The 27,247-nt window shown below is 42.0% G+C and overlaps 1 protein-coding gene across 2 annotated transcripts; it reads left to right on the forward strand.

Moving 5' to 3' along the window:
• Window positions 1–3,392: 3,392 nt before the first annotated feature.
• On the forward strand, window positions 3,393–27,247 carry BAALC (BAALC binder of MAP3K1 and KLF4). Of its 2 annotated transcripts, XM_040546632.1 has the most exons (4): window positions 3,393–3,468; window positions 3,514–3,758; window positions 22,505–22,674; window positions 25,713–27,247. In XM_040546632.1, the coding sequence occupies exons 2-4, from the start codon at window positions 3,593–3,595 to the stop codon at window positions 25,815–25,817; spliced, it is 441 nt and encodes a 146-aa protein (XP_040402566.1). In that variant the 5' UTR covers window positions 3,393–3,468; window positions 3,514–3,592; the 3' UTR covers window positions 25,818–27,247. The 2 variants fall into 2 exon arrangements, with proteins under 2 accessions (XP_040402566.1, XP_040402565.1); XM_040546631.1 differs by lacking the exon at window positions 3,393–3,468 and having other exon boundaries at window positions 3,485–3,758.

Below are 27,247 nucleotides of genomic sequence, written 5' to 3' on the forward strand. Positions count from 1 at the left end.
AATACAAACCCGTGTTTTTCTCTTAGTCTCTTTAATTAATTCAAAACACACCAAACAAGAGCATTTCTTTTAGCTGTGGAAAGAAAATACAATTTTAAATGGCGTTTTTCAGTTCCACTGGGAATTGATGAAAATAAAATCAAACAGTTTACTTACTACAGCTGAAAAATGTATTCTGTTTCTGTTAGTTATTTACACATTTTTGTTTTGAAGGATGCTTTAATTAATCTGAGCCTTGTCAAACCTTAATATTTGACAGTGAAAATTATCCAGTCTTATTATCATCCAAGCGATTTAATAAACCACTCAGAAATTACACCAGCCATGTAAACGTGAACGCAGAGGTATTTGCGCTATTACTTTTCTGAAGTAATTTGCTCAGTGCTCTGCCAAGAGCAGAAATGGGAAGGCTGATGCAGAGTGCTCCAGTGAAATGGCACCTTTACAGGGCTCCGTGAACAGTCCTGTGGTTCAGTACAATGGTTTAAGAGCCTGCTTTATATTTACAGACTAATTCTTCTCTATTGGTGATAGGAGAGAGAGAGAGAGAGAGAGAGAAGCCCTGCATTGTTCTCTTGCCTGTGGCTTTTCAAGGCTTTGAAGATTGTGTTAGAGAAAATACATCAGAAGATGAGTTTCTGTGAGTACAGGCAGAACCTGTCTGCCTGGACTTCTGCAAGGCTTTTGACACTGTCTCCCACGACATAAGCTCAGGAAGTGGGGGCTGGAAGACGGGACAGTGAAGTGGATTGAGAACTGGCTGGCTGGCTGGCAGAGCTCAGAGGGTTGTCGTCAGTGGCACAGAGTCCAGTTGTAGCTGCGGTGTCCCCCAGGGGCCAGTGCTGGGTCCAGTCTTGTTTAATTTATTCATCAGTGGCCTGGATGAAGGGTTGAGGTGCCTCCTCGGCAAGTTTGCTGATGATACAAAGCTGGGAGGAGTGGCTGATACCCCAGAGGCGAGCTGCCCTTCAGAAGGCTCTCAACAGGCTGGAGAGTTGGGCAGAGAGGAGCCTCATGAATTTCAATAAGGGCAAGTGCAGGGTCCTGCACCTGGGGAGGAATAACCCCAAGCACCAGTACAGGCTGGGGGCTGACCTGCTGGAGTGTAGCTCTACAGAGAGGGACCTGGGAGTCCTGGTGGACAGCAGGTTAACCCTGAGCCAGCAATGTGCCCTTGCAGCCAAGAAGGCATCCTGGGCTGCATTTGGAAGAGTGTGGCCAGCAGGCCAAAGGAGGTGATCCTGCCCCTTCAGTCCTGGTGAGGCCTCACCTGGGGGTCCCCAGTACAAGAGAGACCTGGAGCTCAGTGAAGGGATGCTGAAATGGTGGAGGGCCTGGAGCACCCCTCCTGTGAGGGGAGGCTGAGAGAGCTGGGACTGCTCAGCCTGGAGAAGAAGAGGCCCAGGGGGATCTCATCACTGTCTGTAAATCCCTGAGGGGAGGGTGCAGGGAGCCAGGCTGTGTGCAGTGGTGCCCAGTGCCAGGACAGGAGGCAATGGGCACAAACAGAAACACAGCAAGCATCTGAATGAGGAACAACTTTACTGTGCAGGTGACAGAGCACTGGCACAGGTTGTCCAGAGAGGTTGTGGAGTCTCCTCCTTGGACTCCTTTTAAAAGCCATCTGGACACAATCCTGTTCAATGTGCTCTGGGGCACCGTGCCTGAGCAGGGGGTTGGACCAGATGATCTCCAGAGGTCCCTTCCAACCTCAACCATTCTGTAATTCTGTCTCTGTGAACTTAAATCTAACTGACATGAAGGCACACAAGCAATAAGCATGCTACAAGAGTCTTTCCAATTTTTAAGCTAAACCAAAACAAAATAAAAAACCTCCCCAGAGGTTCTGCTGCAGCATGTCTGTTGTTTAGCGCTGTCTGTCTGGGAAGTCGCTTCATGTAATTATGGTGTGAGACACTGATTGCATTGCTCGAGCTTTCTTTGGAGGCTCAGGCATGCCCTGTAGTTTTCCCTAGGACATGCCCTTAGGGCACACATCCAGTGTGTTGTGTGTTAGGCCCATTCATTTGCTTCCAAATGCCACAATATTCTATTGCCCCAGAGACTATTTGCTGGTGGGGCAATCTGATGAACAAAAACCCTCTGTTGGAGACCCCTTTTTTTAAAAAAAAGTCTTATTAATCCATAAAAGCATGATCCCAGTGACGACAAAATGGCTGCCAGCTCGCTGCCCCACTGGTGCTAGGGCCTCGGTAACACAAGTATGTGGGCTACAAATGTCAGCGGCAGCAGCATGCTGCGAGGGATCTCAGCAGACCTCAGTAGGGAAGTACGATCGTTGTGAGTCAGTATTTGGCTGAGAAGCTGCTTAGAAACATCTAAATAGGCATCTGCTTCCAGAAGTGCAATGGGTGGTGATTCAGCAACATGGGGAGACCGCTCTGCCCCAAATCCCTTCCCAGTCAGAAGGGGGTACCTGCTGGACGGGATGCAAGGGTCGGGTCTGCCAAAGTCCTCTGAAGGTCTTACAGTGCCCTTTGGGCACAAGAGCTTTTAGCTTCAGAGTCCTCATGCTTCTACTTCCAGCTGTAAGGCAGCCTGAGTCTCTCCAGCACTTCTTTTCGAGCTAACACCTGCGCTGTGTGCCCACGGGAAGCCCAGCACACAACTTCTGTGCCTCTCCACAGCTTGTTTTGGGTGAAGTGGTCACGCTGCTCCACTACAAAATGATTACATGAGAGAAACATCTATTTAGGGTAAAGTTTCCCTCTCAGGGTATGATCCTACAGGGCCTGATGTTAATGGGGCTTGCTCCATCCCTGCTGGAGCCTTGAGAAGCAGCCATTGCAACACGAACGGCAGCCACCATCAGCGTGAGTCAGTGTCAAGCCCCCATGTCCCACTGAGATTACTGACTCTGGTGTAAATTATACTCTGTTTTACAGGAATATCATCAGTAGCCCTGTTTATTCTCGGTCGCTTCCCAAAGCATGCGTTGAAGGAGGAAGAGTGTAAGTTTCAGCAAGGCACTGATCATTGCACCTTCAGTTCCCAGTTCCCCAGCAGCAACTACGCTAATGCCAAAGCCAGGAGCGAGGCTCCAGGGGTGAAATCGAGCAGGGGGCAGGTGGCTTTGTGGAACGGGCTGCAAGACCCAACCGCGGGATGCAGAAGGGGCTGTGGAAGCAGGCCAGGAGGATGCCAGCCATGGTGGGTGACTGTTCCCCCTCCCTCGTGGGGGGGTGCAGCACCCGTTGGGGAGCCAAGGGGGCGGTGGAGGGGGGGCAGGAGGGGGTCGGGGGGAGAAAAAGGGGCCGTGGAGAGGGGAAGGGCTGGGAAGAGAGAGGAGGCAAGAGGGAGGGGAGGGGACAGGGAGGAGGGAGGGGTGGCTGAGGGCGATGATAAAGGCGGGGAGGAGCGGGGACGGGCACGGGGATGGAGTGGAAGGGGTGAGCGGGAGAGGGGGCGAGAAGGCGGGGGGAGACGGGGGAGGCCGTGCCGAGCCGTGCCAAGCCGTGCCGAGCCGTGCCGAGCCGTGCCGAGCCGTGTCGAGCCGAGCCGAGCCGAGCTGTGCCAGTGAGAGCAGCAGGATGCTGCCGTGCCCCCGGCGGCGCTGAGAGCGGGCGCCGCGATGGGCTGCGGGGGCAGCCGGGCAGACGCCATCGAGCCTCGGTACTACGAGAGCTGGACGAGGGAGACCGAGTCCACCTGGCTGACCTACACCGACTCCGAGAGCCCCCCGCAGGAGCCCGGCGGCGCCGAGGCCGGAGGGAGGGAGCAAGGCGCGGGGCGCACCGGTGAGCGGGGCCGGGCGGGGGGCGAGGAGGGGTCCCCGGGGTGGGATGGGGCCGGGGGGAGCCGGGCACTGCCGGGTCGGGGACCCCCGCCGGGCTGGGTGGCCGTGGAGGGGTCGCGAGTGGCCTTACGAACCCCATGGGGCACCAGGAGGGGAGGGAAGGTGGGGTTTGGAGGTGGAAGACGCGGTGGGTTTGGGGATTTGGGGGGTGTTTGTTTGTTTTGGGGGTTGTTTTGCAAAGCAGCTCCTTGAGAAAATAGGTTTGAAATAAGAGGTAGCGATGTCCCAGCCTGCTGCTTCATACCATGCAATTTGGGAGATGCGCAAAACAGAAATGGGATCAAATGGTGCCCTGCCAAGTTTGAGTCTCCCAGTTCCCGGCAGCTCGTGGCACAGCCTTAGCCGTGCGTCCACGGGATTGCGCTAGGGACGAAGGTGGGATAGGGAACGAGGAGCTCTGATCTGATGTGGGCTTTTAACGTGCTTTCAGAACTAGTCGGTATGCAGCGGTGTCTAGAAATCTCAGCCCAGCTCCATAAATTCATTGTGCTAGCTGTTGTACACGCACCACACGAATATGAGTGCTGCCCAGATAGATCCAAGCTTGCATGTAAAGCAGTAAATGCATACGGGCAGCTTCAGCGTGCGTGTGGTGAGGGAAGCTTTGCAGCTTTTTATGCTGGGCTACAAAGCACCAGGAAGAAATCACAAAAAGGGCATGGCTGCAAATTGACAAAGGTGGGCATCACCGGCCAGCCGGAGCAGGGAGACGACGACTCCGCGCTGACCGAAACGTAACAGGGAGGGAGAAGAGAAGGGTGTATGCTGTGCTTGTGGGGGCTAGAGGAAGGCTGTGCAGAAATTGCATGGCAAATTGTGAGACCTGGAAGGTGAGTTGGCATATGAAATGCTGTATTAAAAAAAAAAAAAAAAAAAAAAAAAAAAAAAGAAGGATTAGATAAGGAATTTAAAGAGGTTTGAGATGATATTGGATGGGAAGCTTGAATGACAGGCAACAGTCATTGACTATCTCCAGCAGTCAAGGCTAGACACAGTAAGAATGACCTCAGGACTCATGCTTGTCACTATTTTAGCCATGTTTACTTTATGTTGATGGCTGAACATCATACGGAGAAGCCAGATACAGTCTGAGATGTGATACGGAATAGGAGATGAAAAAGGGGTAGATCAGTAAGTGTTCTACACTAACACATGATAATTGAATTCACAGATGAGAATACCAGAGATAAGAGGACAAGAGACGACTCGAGTACACTAGTAAATGATTAGGGCAAGAGAATAACTCTACAAAAATATATTGTAGAAGAGAATAGAGAAGAAGAATGAGGAGAGGAGAGGCTAATAGGAACAAGGAAGGACAAGGCTTCAGAAAGGGGAGATTCACACTTCAACACAGCTAGGCTGGCCACAGCCGGCAGCTCAAGGAACCTGGGGAATGTGCAGTGGTCCTAGAAAGTCATAAAGTACCTCAGTGAGAGCTGTTGTAGGGTAACGTCTGAGTAGGAAAGGAAGGGACTAAGGAGAGGTACTCCAGTGACCAGAAATGAGGCATTCCGTGAATTTACAGATGAAAGGGAGAGGAACAGCAATTGGAGGGGCAAATGAGGTCAAGTGTGGGTTTAAGGCTTACACAGGAAAGCACAGCTTCATTGTGAGAGCTGAGAACTACAGAAGAGTGGGAGACAAAGGAGGGGAATAAGGGAGGGGAGAAGGGGACGATGGGGCAGCTGAGGAGATGGGATGTGATCCCATAATAACTGGGATAACTGGAGGTAAGAAAATGCTGCATCTGGGAGCTAGGGGGAAAGGGACAAGCCAAAGGCGGCCGGGAGAAGAGGATGCAGTTGTCCTTTGCCGTTTTTCCCTTGGAATAAATTGGGGAAATTCAGTGAAGAGAGAGAAGTGAAGATAGGATGAAGGAAAGATTTGGGGAATGAACCAACAACAACAAAATGGCTGGGATTTTTGGCTTGTGTCAAATAAGTGCAAAAGAACAACCCCGGACATCGGATATCAAAATGGAAAGAGGGACAAATTACTCTAGGTGGAAAGAACATGTGGTACACAGGATCAGTGAGCATACTAATGAAGAAAGGGCTAGTAACTGCTATATATTAATTTTAGTAATCTCATCTCATCCCAAAATTTCATTATATCCTTCTCTTCTTGTAAGACAGCATATTTAGCGTTTTGTGTCTACTCTCATTGGAACTGGATGTATTTGTGTAGCCAAATGTTTGTATATTTACTAAAGCATTTTGAGAGCTAAATTTTCATTAAATTAAAAAGGAAGTCATGCAATAGTTTTTTTCATTTTCCCTCCCCTTTTCTTTTCTTTCTATTTCAGCTGATCCTTCCTTAGAATATTTGTTCGCTTCCCTACATGATTTTTTACATTTGAACATTTTTCTCCATTTTGGAGGGGGAAGACCTGTAGGACAAGAGCAATTGTTGTATAATATAGCTAATATCAGACAGACACCTTTTCCCAGGTTCAGGACCAGTCGCTAACAGACACAGATACGTGTCATCGCAGCTGGCTGCATTACAGCGCTGAGCCTGTGGCAGTGATGAACAGGGTGCATTGGTAAGGATGAGCACAGTAAAAAAGTAATAAACGACTTCATGAAACACTGCAGGTGGCGAAATTGAAAGACATCTTCTAAACCACAAGGTTATGTACTGTTCATAGGGCGAGTGGCTTCCAGGAGGGAGAAAAAAGCAAGACTCACAATGAGAGAGTACAAAGGAGCGGCTTCTCATACGAGCACCATTGGTGTGCAAGCAAAGAACTTTTCACAAGGTTCGGCTACTGCGTAGGCTATAGCTGGGGGAAATAATAGACTACATTTCTGCTTGGTAACCGTTCCTTGATCCTTGCAACCCTCTGCACAAATTGCCTTCCCTTTCAGACAGTCTGATTCAGCTAAGTGGAAGTGTTAGCACGAGAAATGACTTTGGGAAGGAGGAAGAATCCACAGGATCAGGCTGGTCCCCAGGGGCAGACTGCGTGGGTTACATGCAAACCACAGGGAAAAGGTTAAATTAAAAAAAACCTGCACAAAAACTGAAGTATTTTGGAACACAATTGCATATTCTGCTGTGTTACGTTGGGATAACTCTCTGATATGTGCATATATGTAGGCTGGGAAGTTAAGATGCACAATTTCCTACCGGTACTGTAAAAGTGTTTTAAAAAATGATTAAGTAACAACTGTAACAATTTATTTTTTCTCAGGTAGGCCATCTTATTTCTATTTCTTTCTGTTATTTATTTATTTTATATATTTTTTTCTGTGACTAAGCTGCTGTATTCAATTATTTTTTCTTTATTACACTTGAAAGTGCCTTAGATTGGATAAAGCAGCATGTTGCCTCATGGTCAGAAAGACCTTACAGTCAAGATCTAGCTCATTTGCTGCAAACTCCTTAGGACAGGATCTGTCCTTACTGTTTCCAACAGTGACTAGCACAGTACGACCCCAGTCTTGGCTGGAGATTGTTACTTAAATGCAAATAAAAGTAATTAATTTTTAAATGATGTAGCAGCCAAGTGAAAAATAACTCCCTTGTATCAGAGCTGAGAAGCTGTGTATTGATTGTCTCTGAACTCATTTGTTCAGTGCCTCGACTAATAAAATGTTCATTTATTTTTTATCATTACCTCTCTCACAGTATCGGCTAAGGATTTGAAACCAAAGACAATTGGTTTTTATTGTCTTTGTGCTTTGTACTATTCCTATAGTAAAGTCTTTCTTCCTGAAGCACACTGAAGAAAAATATTATCCACAGGTATGACCTGATGCACCTGGGAGAAACAACTGACATCAGAAAATAGAACTGCAGTTGGTGATCTGCCAGAAATGAAACCTACACTAGGATCAGTTCATCCCTTTGTGAAGACATTCACAAAACAGCCATGAAATGGGAGCAGATTGTAGCCTTTTATTCAAAAAAAAAAAAAAAACTGTAAAAAATCCATCACAAGAGTAGGAGAGAAATGCTATTAGTATCTAGCAGCATGGTTGACTAGCATTTTACTTTACATGGTTGCCTTTAGCATAGTTATGCACTTATGAATAATTCTTGTTCTTTCCTCTGGGGTTAAAGGACACGATTATGCTGCTGTTTTGTGATTACTGCCAGCTACGGGAAGTTTTATAGCCCGTGTTCACCCTCGCAGTTAGCCTCTGGCCAAGTCTCAGTATGCAGAATGCAGTGCTTCAGTGGCAACCTTTCATATAGAAGTTTTTGAAAATTGCTTTTCCATTCTTTATAGTAGGAGAGACTGAATGCAGTTTTAGAAAAATACTAGGGCTGTTTGAATACTAGTTGCCATAACAACACAGACTGGGATTGGTTTTGACCACAGCTGCAATCATCTCTTGCTTCATTTACCAGGTAAACATACAGTTAAAGGCTTAAGATAAATGAATAAGCATCAGGTTGTAAATGAAGAACTTCTTTTGTGCAGCAGATTGTTTCTTGTAAATCAGACTGCAGAGGAGCATTTAATTAAAAAAAGAAAAAAGAAAAAACAACAACAACAACAAAAAAAACTGTTTTCGCTTAGGAGCCAAAGACTGCTCACTTTTGCTAGTGAGTAATCCAGGTATATCAGTATCTCTTCTGCCTGTTAAAACTGCTTGTTTAACTGGTTGGTTCAAAATCTGGTATGTTTAGGGAACAACTACAGCAGTGATTCTGGCATGTGATATTTTAAGGACATAACCTTATTGCTGCTCAGAATTACAGTAAAACTGAATAGGCAGAGCATCTTCCTGGGCTGTAGACAGATTACAGTAATTCCATATTCTGCCTTAATCCAGATTTTGGGTATAATAATATGGTATGAGTTAGAAGAACCCAATTTAATATTGTTTCTGGACTTTGATTATACAGTCTCTGGACTCTGTATGGAGGATGGTACTGAACAAACCCTTCTAAGCCACACCAAAAAAAAAAAAAAAGGAAAAAAAGGCAAGAGAAGAAAGAAAAATAGAGCATGTGTGATGTTTCATAGAGAGAGAAAGCTTTTCCTTCTAGTTTTTATCATCTGGCTTTCAGAAAGCAGGGTTCTTATGTGTCTGCTCAGCTTTGTACACCAGCTTTTAGTGTGTTAACGTTTACATGGGTGGATAATAGCCTTCCTATACATGTAAGGCTCCTCTGTAGAGCGTGTTATCGCAGGTCCTTTAACACCTGCACAAGAAGAGGGTTAGAAAGCACAAACTCCATACCAAAAGCTCAGAGAGCCTGCTGTTTTGGAAGAACTGATCATCCACAAGTACTTCATTGACTTTAGTTAAACTTTTCAGCACACCTGCCAGAGAAGGACGTGAAGTAGCAGGACATAAGGGGAACAGCACTGGTGCACTGCCCAGCTGTACTCCTGCCTTGGAAATGGGAAAATAACAATAACCTTTGCCAGTAAAAATACACAATTTTGCATGAGTCTATGGATCAGGGAATTATAAAAAGCCTTAGAGAGCGGTGGAGGAAAACAATAGAACTAAATTGATAATCTCTGCAATAAATGACGGTGGGCAGCCCACTGCACTGACAGTACTCAGCGCTGCCGTTCTTCATTTACCACATACCCTTGGGTTTTGCTCAGCCAGTGATGGCCCAAACCAATAGTTACACCACTGAAAGACAGCATTAAAATTATTAGAAAAATTATAAATAATTTTAAAAATGTATTTTTAGCCTAACCATTGCTTGTAAATTCTTCCAAGCCATGCGTTTTAATCTTTGCTCTAGTTTAATAGTTTAATATTGTCTTAATTTCACATAGGTACAGATGTCATTTAAGCACAAAGGCTGAAATACAAATTGCAAGCAACAAAATGTCTCAGTATATCATCAGAGAACTTAAGGACATTTTCCTTGTACGTCTGAGTCATCAGACCCATATCCATCTCCTTAAACATCTCCTTATTTCTGAGCATGGTAAAAGTCCTGTTGATATTGAGACCACACGTGCTTAAGCTTTTTACTAGATTATGAGAAAAGGATTGTTAGAGAAGTAAATGTTGTTTGGGAGAATGTGTAGGGAAAGTAAATTATTTGGGTGGGACTGTTGCTGTTGTTTCACACTATGGCCATTCTGTGTGATCGTCTGCTTTGCGGGTATTTTTATTTCTTATATTTTTTATTTCTTCTTCAGCAAAAAGATGTCAGTGATATTTACTATGTTCTGATGGGGCAAATAAACAAACTCCCTCCACCACCTCTAAGTATTTGTTAATGAATTCTTCCTTAACAAATATCCACTGCCATATCAAAAGGAGAGTCCACACCATGATAAATTTAATTAAAAGTATCAGAGATAATCAACAGATGAGAAAAAGTCTCCTACCGAGAGCCTTCAGCTTGCTATTTTGTTAGCTGCCCTAGGCTCTGTAGGTGACAAGCCCCGGCAGTGTTTGATGGCCGTGTATTAGTGGCACCAAGGGTGGCACTGCGCCCCCTGAGAGGTGCTGCCCCCTCCGGCTGCCCGTCCTGCCCCACAAAAGCAGGGTGCTGGCATCTTTCTGCTTTGCTGAAGGAAAAGGCTGACGATGGATTGTTCAACCTGAGCCCCAATCAGTTATGATTTTTAAACATAGCGCGATGACTTTCCCATCAGGTCTCTTCATCTCTGATTAATTCCCCTTCAGACAAAGGCCAAGTCTTGCTAAAACCCTCTTGCAGTCTAAAGTAGACCCACTAGGACTGATAGTTTACCCCAGTATAGTCATTTACCCATGGATAAAACAAAGCCACTAAAATGCGATGTGCACAAACACCTTGACAGTTTCCTTGCTGTCACCGTAGCCCCAAGTAGAAAGGCTGCTCAGCATCAGCAGAGATGATAAGCAGCAGGGAGGATTTGGAACCTTCTCTGGATGATTTTCGAGATTTTCTTGCAGCACTGAAATCTTCACAAGAAGAATGTTGTTAGTGCTTGCCCAAAGGGCTCTCATTAGCTGTGGGAAGAGCTGCTGACCTCCGCTGCTGCAGCCGGCAGTGGGCAGGAGGGATGGCGAGAGAGGGCAAGTGTTCGAGCAGGAAACCCTTGTGCTCTTTTCTCCCCTTTGAGTGCTTTTGTCAATGGCACCTGCTGCCTGCAGGTTTCTCAGAATGAAATTGTTCTGTAAAATCCTTCTTGTAGAAAAATCTCCCCTTTCTTTTTTCCTCCATTTCTATTCCCATTCAGGACATTTAAAAATACCTTTTTTTTTTTTTTTTTTCTTTTCTGTTTTTGGGGGATGAATTTGCTCTTTCTCACCTGTTCTAATCCCATATTTTCCAGTTTAGGATTGTATAGTTCAAAACTAACACTGAAAACTGCAATAACATTCCAGTGAAGACTCCCAGTCTCAAAACAGAGGTGTAATGTGTTTATACGAGAAACATAGTACAGAGTCCAGTTTACCTCATTGTCCATTGACTAAAATTTCCAAAATTTTCACACTGAGCACATAGCGCAGTAATCCAGCACTTAAGTGAAAAAAATCTGGATACCTGTTGTCAGGTATAAAAACAGGTTTCTTAATAGAAAGAAAACTGATGTTACTCATCCCACTTTTTTCTCAGCTATTCCTGCAGTTTACAAATGAAATCAGTGGATTACAATTAAAAGTTCTGGGATTTAAAGTTGGCTTTTACCTTAAATGCAGATACAGTAATAGGAAAGACTGAAAAAATATAACTCTATGCGTTTAGTATAAGGCTTTTGGTTTGACTCCCATAAAGCAGCACTCTTTTCAAGATTATGTGGATAACATTTCAGAAGATGCATTATGTGATTACGTACATGGCTCTGCAGTGCACTTGCATGAAAGAAAGTGGCTTGTACCTTTATTGCACAGTGATAGATAACGCATTCCTATCCCGATTTTATTATCTGATGAGCACATGCATAATTATTTCCCTAGACTGTCACACTGCCTTTCCCAATCTGTTTAGGAAAAATGCAGGTTAAGAGTAAAACAAACAGGTAAATGGGAGAGAAACATTTTACTGGTAGCATTGGCAGCTTTAGGCTGCGAGGTAGGATTTCCCATTTTAAGGTTTTCTTAAATGCACTGAGAGCCTCCAGACTGATTCTGTATCGCCATTGGCTTGACTCAGCCTTAAATGTTAAGCATCTGATGAAAAAGAAGTAATTTTCAGCCTCCCATTCCTCCTGGAAGATCATGGGTTCAGGCTAGCCTGCTCAGGTGGATGCCAGTTACTGAAGAGCAAAATAATCAGCCAGCTCCTCTATTGACTGATTTTTTTTTTTTTCAACCAGTTTCCTAGCAATGCATACGTTTGTATTTCTGTGTGTTTCAGCTGGATATAGTCCTCTCCTTGCTTCCTCTCACGTTGCAGTTGTCATTCTTGTAAACTGTTTGCATTTCCCACGAGGGCTATCAGAAGGGTTTTATGCTAACACTTGCTGTGCTAGAAGTATGAATATCTGTCTCTCCTATCTGAGTGATTTCTGAGTGTGTTCAGCACTGGCAGGAGAAAAGATGAAGAAATTGTCATGGAGTTACTTAGCAGATTGTTAACAGCTGATAATATTAGGTTTTAACACAACCACTGCAATTGTTTTAGGATGAACACAAAATATGAGCAGCAGCTTTTTCACATACATACGGATATCTTAAGGCAAAGCATTTTATGATCACATTCATATATGAGCTGGTGAAATCATCAATATCCATTCAAATATTCATAGACTGTAAGGCTGGAAATTTCAACTGGCCATACAGCCCTTTGTCTTTTTTCTGAATTAATTCCCACATGGAGTGTATCTTCAGGAAATTCAGACTTAATTTACAACTTGTCAGTCATTGACCTTTTGCCAAAGTCTTTTTAAATTATTCCAGTAGCTATTCACTCTTTGTTAAAGCACATCTCATGTCTTACCTGGAAGCTTCCGCTTCGATTTCCAGCTGCTGAACCTTGGTGAGCAAAACTGAAGAGACATTTTGGATCAAATTTCATGTGTTTTTAGATGTTTTTCATGAAGATTTCTGTTTAATCTGCCTAAATATTTTGCTGCTTCTCTCAATGATTAATTGAAATGATACAACCTACTCATCTTAAGCTTCCACATATGATTAGCTAGGTAATGAAAATGTTAATAATACTTCCTATTTCTGTACCAGAAATTATTCTAAAACAAAATGAGTGATGTTTCATTGCCCCCTCCCTAAGGAGAAAGACCATGAGAACACCTGCAAATCTAAGCCACTGTTCAGGACCTTCCTTAAGAGAGGGTGGGTATAGCAGTTGTGGTAAGGGTGGTTGGGAGAGGGTCAGCAGTGTGCATCTTGTTTTCCATCCAGCACAATGATTCCCTATTTTTTTCTTTCCATTTTAAAAGGAAAGTATCAGACAGGAACTGATCCAAAAGCAAACACCTCTGGAAAACAGGGGTGACTTGACTTAGCTTGGACAGCCATGAAGTACAGCACCGTGCATGGAGTGTATCATTTTTAGGGTGAATTTTTCACAGGCAGTACTGAAACGTAGTATAGATCTCTGCACATGGAGAATCAGATCCATGCTCTGTCTATATTTCTAACACTATAAAAAGTGTTTTGGAGGTTTGCTATTCATATGTTGAGTTTTCACTTTGGAGGAATGAGTGGTCTGTTTCTGGCACATCATGTGGCACTGGTAAGTTCTTTAATCTCTTCCATCTCAAGATTTTCCCAGGCTTAAAAAATATTCAGCCATCAATGTCTGTGACTTCTCCATGTGTACGAAGGCTCTTCCAAAATGTTGCTAATACTTATTCCACAATGTAGTGAAAATTCAGTTCTTCATTCCTGTTCCAGCTATTAAAATCTGTATCTTCATCCATCAGACTCTGATACCTTTCTGTCACGAAGTCCTTCCCTAGCACTCTGATTATAATTCTTTCAAGTTTACATTTCTTATCTTCCCTTCAGGATCAGACCAATTCCCTCCTAATCTACTTCTGGAGTCTATTTTCCATGCAGTATCTTGATCTTTGAAATGATCACTGCATCTTCAGAACACTCAGATTTCCATGCAGCATGACTAGTCAACAAATCTAAATCCAGGCTAATATTTTGCAGATATTTTGCCTGTCATTAAAGATCATTGCAGAGTGGTTTTGCTATTTGGAATAAACATAAATTTTATATTCACCTTTCATTTCATAGATGTGGTTGCAAAATTGTTAAGTTTGTTTACAAGAACACGGAAGTCGTACCATGATTCTGGATCATAAATTGAAATCAAAACATGCCAATAAGGAAACACTTAGCATCTGTCTGTAACCGAGAAATAAGACCATCTAGAGCACATCAAGGTTTGTGGCTTTAATGCTGACTTTCCTGTGTTCTATTTATCTGCTAGAATCCTTGAGTACTCTATAGCAGAAATCTTAATATTGCCGTAATAAATCCAACCAGACTTTCAGAGCTATTTATCATATGTTTATTTATGCATGCGCTTGTTAAATTTCAGTTTCAGAATCTCTAAAAAAATTCCTTTTATCTACACAAGAGGAGCATCTTGCCATGTTTCAAAAAAGCCATGATGGGAGAAGTTTTGAAATACACAGATCTCTAAGAATCACATTTGTCTTATGCTCACAAATGAAGTTGGAAAAAAGGAAAGCAAGACATGTTGGTTAATTTCTCAGTTTTGCCAGGACCCCACTGTGCATATATCATTTACATTATTAAATATATTAATCATGAGCTCGTGCTTTTAGTACCGAGTTAGACATTTTATGCCATTGTCTTACAGAAGAACATAATTCTGTAAGGCTCTGAACATGACAAAACCATGGCCAAATGAGGATCAGAGAGTCTGATTTGCCTTCTGTTACCTATTAAGTGTTATCTGAGTCCTCTTGTCTTGCATGAACACAGATCTCTTCATTATTGCTCTTATTTATTACCTAGTTCCTTAGCACTGAAAGCAAAGTAGCTACTTTCTAAACAGAAAATGAGACTGCCTTGCTCCTGGGACAAGCAGAGTTCAAACAAGCAGATGATGGGACATGGGATGCAGCCCCTCCGGCTGCAGGGCATGCTGCGAGCTGGGGGCAGTGCCAAGCCCCTAGTGGCAAAGACACAAATACTTTGTTTTGTTTTGTTTTGTTTTGTTGTGTTGTGTTTTGTTTTGTTTTGTTTTGCTTAACTGTTGACGGTTTATATCATGTTAGAGTTCAGATAAATCAGTCTGGATTCTCTGAATGTCTGGGAGGTAAATTTATTGCATTATTATGTCTGCTGATTTAATAAATGCAAGATGTTTCTGATGACATTTTCCTGCTGCAGAACGTTCTCCCTCTGCAGATCTTCTGACTCCTTTATCCAGAGTGAAAAAAAGCACTCTTTGCTATGTCCAAAAGTTTCAAATCCTTCCTTTTTTGGGGAAAAAAAAAAAAAAAAGTCTGTTGCAGTTGTACTGACCATCTGGCATCATCCCTTAGGCTTCTGCTTCAGAGGCAATGACTTAAGCTCTACTCTCTTCACAGCCTCCTATCCGTTCATTTTTAGTAGAACCCACTCTATGCTGTATTTTTGCTGTACAAGTGCCTACCACCAGCCAGTCCTGCAGATGTGTGGTTTTCCCAAGCATCAGTAGTTTCAAATCAGGAGAGCAGGCCTAGAAGACAGGTATTTCAGTGATCTGTGTATCTGTTATCTATCTGTGACACTAAAAGCAAGAAATTCAGTGATGGTGCCAAATACATATTTTCTCTGGAAGCAACTGCATGTTGTAGTAATAGCATTCAATATTCTTTACTGTGAATTTTCTCTGAGTACATCTTTACAGTGCAGCGTACATCTTATTATGCAGGCATTTTAAAAAGCAGTTATGCATTATTCATGAGATAACAGCTGTGATAAATAAAAGAAGGGTGTTGCTGAACCAGAAAATTGAACCTTACTGGTTTGTCATTGCCAGTTCCATAGATATAAATTTGACATACTCATCAACAGTTACTCACTTTGAACAAATGCATGCTTGTTATTCAGTACCATGCCACATGACAGCACAGGGTGCACAGTACTGGGTCAGATCTGCAGCTTATTTGGGTCAGAATTTGTGTCTCCTGCTTTGAGGTCAGGCAGGAGAACATTGCTGCAAGCACATGGGGAATCATTTCCTCTACAAAGGTCTGATCCTAATGGCTAAGGTTAATGTATCCTCTGTACTACCAGGCTTCCTACCCCTTCCAAATTTCTTGGCAGCATTAGCTATTGTAACATTGCTTTTTGTAATTATAAAATATGGTAACATACGATTTCAGTTCATCTTGGATCTTACTAAGATATTGCTCTTTGGACCAAGTCTATGCAACCAGATCCAGGCAACCATACCTTCATGCCATCTGGGTTTTGAGAAGTTTCCTGGAGTCCTGATAATTACGGGCTGCCTGTAAGTGTTGCTCTCTCATTGCTTCTCTTCCTTTCTTGATCACTAGGAAGCATGTATTAGCTATCTAATACAGAGACAAGGTATAGAAAAAGCTATGAGGCTATGAGCAAGTCATATCTTTATCTTTTGTTCTGCACAAAACTGTTCTGCACAAAACCCCATAATTCTCTCTTTTTTTTTCTTTTTTTTTCTGTATCTGCATCAGCTATTGATCCATGCTTTTTTGCATTTTTGCTTTTTACTCCAGTTTTTCTTTTGCAACCTTAATTAATTATGTCATTTTTGCCATCTTCACATCATCTTTATTTCCATACTATAACCTGGTTAGAAAGAGTTAAATCTTAAAAGTAAAAAATTCCTCTTATCTTTGTGAGATATTCTCATAAAGGATGGTTTATGCATTAATTCTTAGGAATAACCAGGCTGTATGAAGAACTTCAGCAACATCTATACATTGTTCCTGGTTTTATCACTAGCGTTGTCATCATAACAGAAAAAGAATCAGAAACACACACCTAAAATTTTTATTCCATGTTTTACATTTTCTTTGAATTCTCTGATGAACGTCTTCTTTACTAAAATGATTCTTTAAACATCTTTCTTAGATTGCTCCCTCCTCATTTGGGAGAGAAATGGTTTAAAGGGTTACAAAATATGATTTAAAAATGCTTTATTTATTTTGTGATTAGTTTGCAAGCCTATGAACAACTTTTTGGAGCACAATTTTCAAGTGTCATTTAAGAACTAAAATATGCCTGTGAACAGTATTTACCACCTAGAATATTTTATGTAGAAAACTTAAGTCATGGGTTAGTCGTGAGTAGGACACTATCATATTTTAAAGAACAGAAAAGTCTGAAGCACTACAGAACTTGCAGATAATAGCTACGGTTATTTAATAAAGAGAGTTTTAGAACAAGGATAGAACTAACGTTAACAGCATCATCAAAGTGCCCAGACTCCTCCTTCTATAAACTAATTGTGATGTTTACTTGAACACATTAAATTTTTCATTAAGTTTACAGCAAAGAGAGTAAGCAGTTATCCCAGAGAGACTGGAAAAACTCGGTGTCCTACTAGGAGTCTGAATAGTCAATGTTGTTATAAACTACTAATTGTGAGCAGCAGATGTTCTTAGAGAGCTAATTTTATATATTATATAAAATCTCTCTCTCTCTCTATCTCTCTATCTATATATAGAGAGATATTGTTTATATGGGCTAACTAAAAATACCATTTAATTTTTGTGTTAATAGTGAGAATTGTGTTATATCCACCTTGTCCTGTTCTAGGAGTTTATATTACCTCCGATATGTCTGTTGATCTTCATACAGGATACATATTCCAGGCAGATTTTCCTATCTTGCTGGTCTTCCTGCTCGTATCAAGACACTTCTCATTTTAGGTGGCTCTCTGTTCACTACGTATCGATACAATTATAAAAATGCTCTTAAATACCCTTCTTTTAAACTGTGGAACATTTTAAACATGCACAGGTCCTAGGGACTGATCCTAGTTTTTCTGTGTCAAACCGAATAACTGAAGTTGATTTTTGTCCATATCCAATTTTTTCCATACTTTCGTGTTTGGTGAAGTTTAAACAAAAGACACTATTTTAATGCCACTACATTAGTGGAAAAAAAAAAGGGGGGGGGGGGGGGGGGGGGGAGGAGGGGGAGATTTGGTTCAAGATCTATTCAAATTCTGAATTTAAAAATACTTAAAATGAACAATTATTTGAAGATTATCATTTGGTTTAAACCATCAGACTTCTCCAACAGTCACCAACGTGAGTTGGTCTCTGCGGCTTGTTTCAGCTCCTGTGCTACCTTCTAAGTTGTGCCAGGGCTACTGCTTGCGTCATTGGATGCTGAATGAAGCCCAGGGATTGATTTCAGTTAAAAATAACACTTTTTTTTTTTTTTTCCTCCAATGCTGCTGAAAGAAGTGTTTGTCAGACAACCGCCTAAAGGATTTGTATCGGGCTGGTAAGAAATACAAAAGTCAGCTTGCCCGTGCAGCTTAGCCAGTAGGAAGGAAGAAGACAGTAAGCACTGCTTGGGGAGAACAAATTATGTTAAGTGCTGTTCTCCGTAAGAAGGTAGGCTTGGATTTCTGGGGCTGCTGCTTGGTGTGTGTCCTCCCTGTGGTCATCGAGGGAGAGCTCCTGTACCTTCAACAAACAGGATTATGAGCAAAGAAATGACTGTCTCTTATCACCCATTTCTCCCCATGGTGAGAACAGTCTGGCCGTCCCCAAACGCTGCCAAGCCATTCCTGAGGAGAAGGTCTCTGTTACCTTGGTGGAGGTTTGATAACCACCCAGAAACCCTGATTTTGAGAATGGAGCCATAAGAATATTCTAAGCTTACCAATTTGTTTAAAAATAATAAAAGATATGAAGTTATCAGAGAGTTGTGATGGGATCTACCATTTTCCCTGGCCTCAGAAGGCCCACAGACTTCTGGCAGGTGTTGTCCAGGAAGGCAGGAAAGTGAGAATGAAAACAACACTGCTGAACCCATTTGTTTGAATTTCTACTGAAGCTCTACAGTGAAAGTCTGTGGAGGGTGTTTACCGAATCTGTGCTGTGAGGGTGGTATAAATATCTAGACAGTTAGCTTGCTTTAAATGACACTGAGGCAAGACTCTTAGCATTACCAGCCTGTTAGCTTGCGAATTCCAGACTGTGCAGGAGAGGAAAGTTAGCTCTTCCATTTCTGTGTACTGTGGCAAACTCCAAATAGCAATGCAAAATAGTTGCTATTTAAAAAGCAACAATCTGTTCCTGATCTTTTCTTTAATACCATCTCTGGTTTGCAGTCAAGAGTTTCTTAACTTCAGAATAGCAAATGTCTTTCAGAATAAAATAATTCATGGTCTGAATTTTTGGGCAGACCTGTGTGGTGCCAGGAGCTGGACTCAATGATCCTTATGGGTCCCTTCCAACTCAGGACATTCTATGATTCTATAAAAAAGCTTGTCACTCTGCTAGGAGCATCTATTATTGGTGACCACAAGCTCATCTGTATAAAGATATAGTGGGAGTGACAGTGGAAGGCTCAGATGCTGATACCTGGTTCACTTCTGAAAAGTATTGGGAAAAATGTCTCATCCCTGCAATGGATGATGCTCAGGCTGCAAGCTAACAGAGAACAAAAAAACGAACCAAATATACCAGTGATTGAGATTTTCCATCAGCCTCCAGAAAAATATAGATGTAACAAAAAATGTTCTGTGAGAGACAAGGGATGGAACACAATCTTCTGATAAATGAACAACTGTGCTTAATAACAAAGTTACTTTTCAGCAGACAGCTGTTTCACAAGACAACTTACTTAGAGGCCATATGGCCAAAGGGACACACGGTGGAAAGTAATTTAGGAGGATGACTCCACAGAAGGAAGAACTTATAACTCATATATGCTTGAAACATCCGAGATTCAATTAATGGAATTAGTAGGGGATGCCTAGAGCATTTTGCCTGTTCAAGGCTGTGCTCTAACTTGTTCACACAGCTCCTTTGCAAGGTGAATAAGCAGCCTGTGCCATGACTACTGGCTTAGAGCTCTTATACATAGATAGAGGCCTCTGCATCTCCCTTCTGAAAACTGGTTGTCTGTGTGGTATCAGTCTATACTATTTCGTGTTCTGCACCAAGTCACTTTTCTGCCTCTCATTGTACACTGTGGATTGGTAGGAAGATGTAAGACTTAAAATACAAGTGGGTATGGACTTTCTGGAGATGTAGGAGAGCTGGTTTACTGATGTCTTATGGTAAGTTGCCTGTGAATTTATGTCTGAGAACAGCATTTTTTTTTATATCTAGCAGAAAAAGGCAGTTCCAAAGATTGACGTATTTTTTTGGTTTCCTAAATAAACTATAATATAATATATTTTCAAGTTTCAATTCAATATTTTTTTTTTTTTAAATCAAAAAAATAGACAATCTAGCATTATTCTTAGTAACTACCATTACAAGTTAAACTATCCTAGGAAAACTCTAACACCATCTTCTGACTGCTTAGGGAAGTGCAGTGACTAGTTTTTATTCAGACTTCTGAAATCTTACAATTGTAGAATAACAGAATGGTTTGGGTTGGAAGGGACCTTAAAGCCCATCCAGTCCCAACCCCCTGCCATGGGCAGGGACACCTCCCACCAGACCAGGCTGCCCAAAGCCCCATCCAGCCTGGCCTTGAGCACCTCCAGGGATGGGGCATCCACAGCTTCTCTGGGCAGCCTGTGCCAGGGCCTCACCACCCACATAGTAAAGAATTTCTTCCCTATATCTAATCTAAATCTCCCCTCTTTTAGTTTAAAGCTTATTCCCCCTTTGTCCTAGCATTACACCCCCTATAAAGAGTCCCTCCCCAGCCTTCCTGTAGCCCCCTTTAGGCACTGGAAGGCCGCTGTGAGGTCTGCCCGGGGCCTTCTCTTCTCCAGGCCGAACAACCCCAGCTCCCTCAGCCTGTCTGCATAGGAGAGGGGCTCCAGCCCCTTGATCATCCTCGTGGCCCTCCTCTGGACTCACTCCAACAGGTCCATGTCTTTCTTGTGCTGGGGGCCCCAAAGCTGAACGCAGGGCTCGAAGTGGAGTCTCACGAGAGCAGAGCAGAGGGGGACAATCACCTCCCTCACCCTGCCGGCCACGCTGCTTTTGGTGCAGCCCAGGACATGGTTGGCTTTCTGGGCTGCAAGTGCACATTGCTGGTTCATGTCAAGCGTTTCGTCAACCACCACCCCCAGGTCCTTCTCCTCAGGGCTACTCTCAACCCATTCTCCACCCAGCCTGTTTTTGTGCTTGGGATTGCCCTGACCCAGATGCAGGACCTTGCACTTGGCCTTGTTGAACCTCAGGAGGCTCACACAGGCCCATCTCTCAGGCCTGCCCAGGTCCCTCTGGATGGCAGCCCTTCCCTCCTGCATGGTGACCACACCACACAGCTTGGTGTCATCAGAAAACTTGCTGAGGATGCATTCAGTCCCACTGTCCGTGTCTCTGACAAAGATGTTAAGCAGTGCTGGTCCCAGTACCAACTCCAGAGGAACACCATTTGTCACTGAGCTCCACTTAGACACTGAGGCATTGACAGCAACTCTTTGAGTGCGACCATCCAGCCAATTCCTTACCCACTGAGTGGTCCATCTGTCACATCTGTCCAACTCGGAGACAAGTGTGTCATGAGAGGCAGTGTCTTCCCCTATCCACCAATGCTGTCATTGCATTTGCAAACTGCTACTGTTGTTGTTTTCCATTGATAAAGCCGCTTTTCTGACAGATCTCTCAGAAAGAATTCAGAATTTCCTCTGTTTCATTTTTAATACCCATAATACTGTGCTTGGATTCCCACATGGTTCATGACAGGAGGTTTTGATGATGCAATGCACATTTCAAGTACCAACGAATTGTCATTGTTTTTCCTCATATTTATTTTTCCCCTAGAATCTGTGACTACTCATAGCTTCTTCAGTTTTGATACCTTCATTGCCAGTTAGTAATTTTTTTTTTCCTATTAGAACATAAAGCTCTTTATAAACAAGTTTTGCCAAAATAAAATTGAGACCTAAAGTCATGCATCCCATTTGCTCTTTGTATTTGGATTTCAGACTCAGTGTTGTAACCAGATGCATAGTGCTCTGCACTCGCTGTAAATGACAACAGATTTTTTGTTAATGTAATAATATGAGAAAATTCTTTTAGGCTGGTCAGTATTATACTGTACAGTGCCTGCCTTGTCCACCCAGCTAGAGCAGAAAACAAATTAATAATTTATTTTATTACTGATGGTCAAAACAGTATGAAATATATTTTTTCTGAGTTTGTTTCCTCAACAAAAATAAGTTTGAGGCCATAAATAGAGCAACACTTAAGTCTATACTGCTCTCTTCTGTCATGTTCCCTACATTTACCATAACCAAAACAGATTTAAGGGGAACTCATTTTGTGCCTGCTTCTGGGTTCTTAGTTAAATCTTTGCTCTTGCAAGCAGCTCTGTGTGGGAATTCCCACAGTCCGAAGCTGATGGATATCTGCAAATGGATGAAATGCTACCAATGTGCTGTACTCCTTAACACATCTTCCATCTTTTCTGAGTCAATGTTTCACAGTGGAATATAGGAGAAAGGGAAAAAAAATAATAAAATAAATGTAAGGATGGTAGCTACAAACCGAGGTAGGGTGCTCTCACTGTGGTACCATGAAGCACCATCCATGACTTGCATTGTCACAAAAAGGGGTGAAACAGGAGGAAACCACCACCACAGTTATAACCAGCTGCTCAGTACTAATTGCACAATTTCACACATCCCCACCAGGTATTCTGGAGGATGGAAAATCAGCTCAGACGGGTGTAAGCACAACGTCAGCCACAGCAGGGATTCTGAACGCCGAGAAGAGGACCATTGGCGGTCCCCAGTGCACAAACCCCACGGTTCACCCCACTGGAGCTGTGCCACAGCGGCAGAGCGGCTTCCGAGCAGCAGAGGTGAGGGTGTAATTAATTACATGCCCTGCACTTAGTGCTTGCCTCAGCTGGGTCAACGTGATTTTTGTGACAATCCTCCTTGTTGGAGTCAAGCTGTATTTGATGCCTTGGGATAAGATAAAATGGTTGCACCGCACCACAGTGTGATTAAGCCCAGCGCCTCTGACAATGTCTCATGCCTGAATGGCCACAAAATTGATGTTTTATTTGGCAGCTGGAGAAACCCATACACTTGTTATGGAAAAAAAAAAAAAAAAGGCTTATTATTCTTCAGCTCAGTCCCACTGTGCCATGTGTTGTGCAAATTATTTAGATTAAAAATCTGAAAGGGAATATGTCTTTCTTTCATTACTGCTTTGCTGAAATTATGTGCGCTGCATGGTTCATTCGAGGCTGGATGCAAAGCCTGAAGAAGGCAATAGGAGTCCTTTCAACAACTTCACTAGGCTTTGGATCAGATCCTACCTCCTTCTACCCCTCACCTACTGTAAGCTTTGTAGAAGGATCATCCAGTGTAACAGCCATGGACGAAAAAGCCCGTCTTTGGGGCCTGAGCAAATGGAAAAGGCAATCTGCGGTAAACTTTAAGTTGTATTTTCTAACAAACACCGCATTGGTACTTTACATGCTTATTTTAAACCTTCACTGTATTACCTGTTGCAGTTCGGAAGTACAGAAACATTCCCCAGTGACACAAATCCTGCTGTATCCCACAGCTCCAAAAGTATAGGTACACATCGTACATCAGCACAACATCTAGAGCCACAGGTTTGCTGTAAAGAAAAAAAACATAAATGTCTTTTATAAGCATTAGCCCACAGAGAAAAAAGAACTGGTCAGGCTGAATGTGGTTGAATACAACTAACATAATTATTAATCCCATTTGAAAGAGACTTGGCCACACTTCAGAATTATAGTGTATACGTGACATATTGTTGGAGATTGTTTCTCTAATTTTGCAGGCAATTGAAAAATTACTTCTGTGTTTAGGCTTACTAGTCTAAATATGTGTAATAGGGGTAATATGGGTAAATTCCCACAACATATTAATACTGTGAGTGTTGGCTTCTTGGCAAAGTGTGTGTTCCTGACCTGGGGCACTATGGCTTTGAATGTATCCTCCTACCTTTTTCTAGCTAAGATACATTCAGTAATGTATTTGTACTATTGTAACCCAGTGAGGAAAGAAAATTTCTGGTGCTTATAGCATCGGAAAATGTTTGTAGCACTTTTATTACAGCATTTACATTATTCTATACTTCTAAATGGAGGTATATAAGAAAGGAAGATAATTTGTCTAAATTTCTTATAGCCAAAAAGGAAATGTAGCTTGCTACAGTGGAGAAGGTGTAGTACCTGAGTTAGGCTTCAGCTCTGAGTTGCAATTCTGAATCTTTTTTTCTCAGCTATTTAGGTAACCATAAGATGAGTAGGTTTCCAGTTTGGACACCTAAAATTTAGATGCCTAGAGGAGAGAACGTGACTATTTCTGTCTCATGCACAAACACCCCAACTAAAAATGTGCCCATTTTATTCATCTGAACATTCACATTGACTACAGTTTATCTCTAAATGCCATAGAAAGCAACGTGATATAGCATGTGCAGCTCTCAGGAGACCTGGGCTGTGCCATTGGTTTGTGAGGTAATAGGGGGTAAATTGCTTTACCTTTCTGCGTCTCATTTTCTCAAGCATCAAGCTCTACAGCATCCTCCTTCTTCACCCAATCCATCGGTTATATAACAGGGTTCAATTTGTGGTGTTGAAAGGGAAGGGGCATGGCATGGGCTGTGTCTGAGAAAGCTTAGCACTCTCCCATGAGAGTAATGTCTGGACGTGGTGCTGGGCACCCTGCTCTGGGTGTCCCTGCTTGAGCAGGGGTGGCACCGGGTGGCCTTCAGAGGTCCCTGCCAGCCGCAGTCACTTTGGGATTCTGGAAGTCTGCAAGATGAAAAGGACTTGGATGTAAAAGATGCTGCTGATCAAAAGAGTCCTAATATGAGTGAAGGCAATATAATGGACAATCAACCCCAAAAGCAAAGGTGAAGTAGGTTATGTCACTGATTGACAATAACCTACTTTGATTTTCTTGTTACATGTGGTCTTTGGAGAATCACTGTGTGAATATGAACATTGGGGGAGTAGATAGCAAAGCAGCAGGTGTATTCTGTGCAGAAATGAGAAGTAATAGGCACTGGAAGATGTGACTCCCAATGCTGCCCACAGATAAATATGTACTTTCCATTCATATCAGTGGAATTTTACCAGACATTATTACAGCTGGCATTATTACCAAGTAAATTACACTTAATTTACCTGGCTTTATTTACATTTGCAAATTGTCTCATGAAACACTGGAAATGCAATGATCAAAACCACCTATCTCAGCTCTGTGTTTATATCTGCCCACTCATGAGTGTCCTTTGCTAGACCTATGCAGTTTCCTGAGCATTACAGCACGTTGTTTACGGAAACAAGCAGACAAACTAGGAGATGGAGGAGGATAAATTTAAATTAGGGATGCGTTTGCATGCTTCAGAGAGACTGACTTTTTTGAATATTTGGAAATAACCTGACAAAGATCTGGAATGTATATATTGTACGTAGGCCTTATATGCAAATAGAACTAAGTGTTATTTTGAAACTGTATTTTCTTTTAAGAAGCCTAAAAGAAACTAGAGAAAAGTCCGTCTCAGGCTAGTCACACCTGATTCCCAGTGACATCCACAGGAGCCTCTACTTTCCACTTCTGGACTGTAACCAGATTTATCTGCCCCACTTTCCGAATACACATGTACAGAAATGCTAATAATAGTCAAGAGGGTTGATCCAAAGCCTACTGATCTCCACAGCGTATAAGCAGTTATAAAAGCTTACACCCAAGCTGAATGAGAAACTTGTTCCACATCACAGTACTGTGAAGATTGATGAGGTCTTTCTGTTTAGTAAAGAGAAGTGTTTCCATTAATTATGAGGCAGTTGCCAATGGCTCTGTCCTGTCAGTGTGGAACTCACTGTGCTGTTTAAAACTTCCACAGGGTAAACGGGACACACAGAAAATGCCCACAAAAGAAGTCACCATTAATGTTACAAAAAACATCAGACAAAGCGACAGAAGGATAACAAAGAATTGTGTCAATTAACAAAGTAAAATGAAAGTGAGAATGGACCTGATAATACTTCGCTGCACTTTAAACGTGATCAGTCACTGAAGATTTGAAGAACTCAAGATGATCTGTGTCGGATGCAGTAGGCAGCTGCTGCTGAGTGCCTTCAGAAACATGTTTTGTAGAAAACATCTGCAGACACTGTAGGATGTCCTTTGTCTAAAGCAGTGGCGCCACGCAGACAAACACCTAAATCTGTGCCGCTTGTTTTTTACTAAGTGCTATGTTATCTATTTGTGTATGTCTTGTTCTGCATTGCTATTGGGATGAGACTGCGTGATGAGAGGCATTGTTCATCTCAATTTAAAACAGCAAATGAAGAAAATGAAACTGCATTTTTAGACATAAGGGGTTCAAGTGTGTTAATTCAAATCTACAGAGTTCATTTAAAGAGCTCACTTTCATAAAATTCAAACCCAGATATCTCGGAAAGAGACACATAGGTGGCTTCCATTAAATCTCTTTTAAACTATACATATCAGTAATATAAAGTTAAGTCATATAGCAATCTTTTTATATATTAAACTTTCAATTACTTAATTTTAATTTATTTTCTATATTGACAGAATTTAGGACTTAAAAACAATAACTTTCATATTAATCAGACACCTGAAGTTCCTAGTTTGAGCTAGCAAGTAGAGTTCTGGCTATTTTGGATTTTCAGACGAGCCCCTTTAATTATGTTGAGACCCAGACTAAATTCATTAGACTCTGGGCAAATAGTAAACACTAACATTACATGAAAATAACCATAACTCTTAAAAGAATATTCTGCCAATGGCAGCTCAAAAAATTAACTCCATTCAATCAGTTGTAGTTGATTTGGTGTGCAGAATGTATTTAGTTACATTGTATGCCTCCTGTGTCATAGTAATCCATGTTTATCAGAAATATACAACTAAAAGGAATGTAAATTTTCAGTATAGTGAAGACCAGGAATTAATTCAATATATTACTTCTCAGTATAGAAATAATAATACATATTCTCTGTGAATTTGTATTTTTATGAAGATAGAACAGGTAAATTTATTTGCCTCCCCCACCAAACATGTATGGATATCCTTAGAAGGTCATTTGAAACAACTACTCAAAAGTTGTTCATAACAAACAGATGGCACTGGAAAGAAAATCCATGTATGAAATGCAAGTAATCTTTTTTTTTTTTGCAATTGGGCAAATCATTATAAATAGAACTGTGGGACTGAATCCTAATTTGTTCCATATTATGATCATTTTAATGACTTGCTGCTAGGTATATGAGTACTTAACACCTTCCGTGGAGTACAACACGTCTATGCAATAGGGAATTGTTTATTAATTATTCCAACACAAAGGCAAAGTAAAATCCAGAATCAGTAAGAGATTTTTGCATACAATAGAATATGTATTTATAAGAAATATTTATT

Source organism: Cygnus olor, chromosome 2, assembly GCF_009769625.2.
Source record: "Cygnus olor isolate bCygOlo1 chromosome 2, bCygOlo1.pri.v2, whole genome shotgun sequence".
NCBI classification, from domain to species: domain Eukaryota; kingdom Metazoa; phylum Chordata; class Aves; order Anseriformes; family Anatidae; genus Cygnus; species Cygnus olor.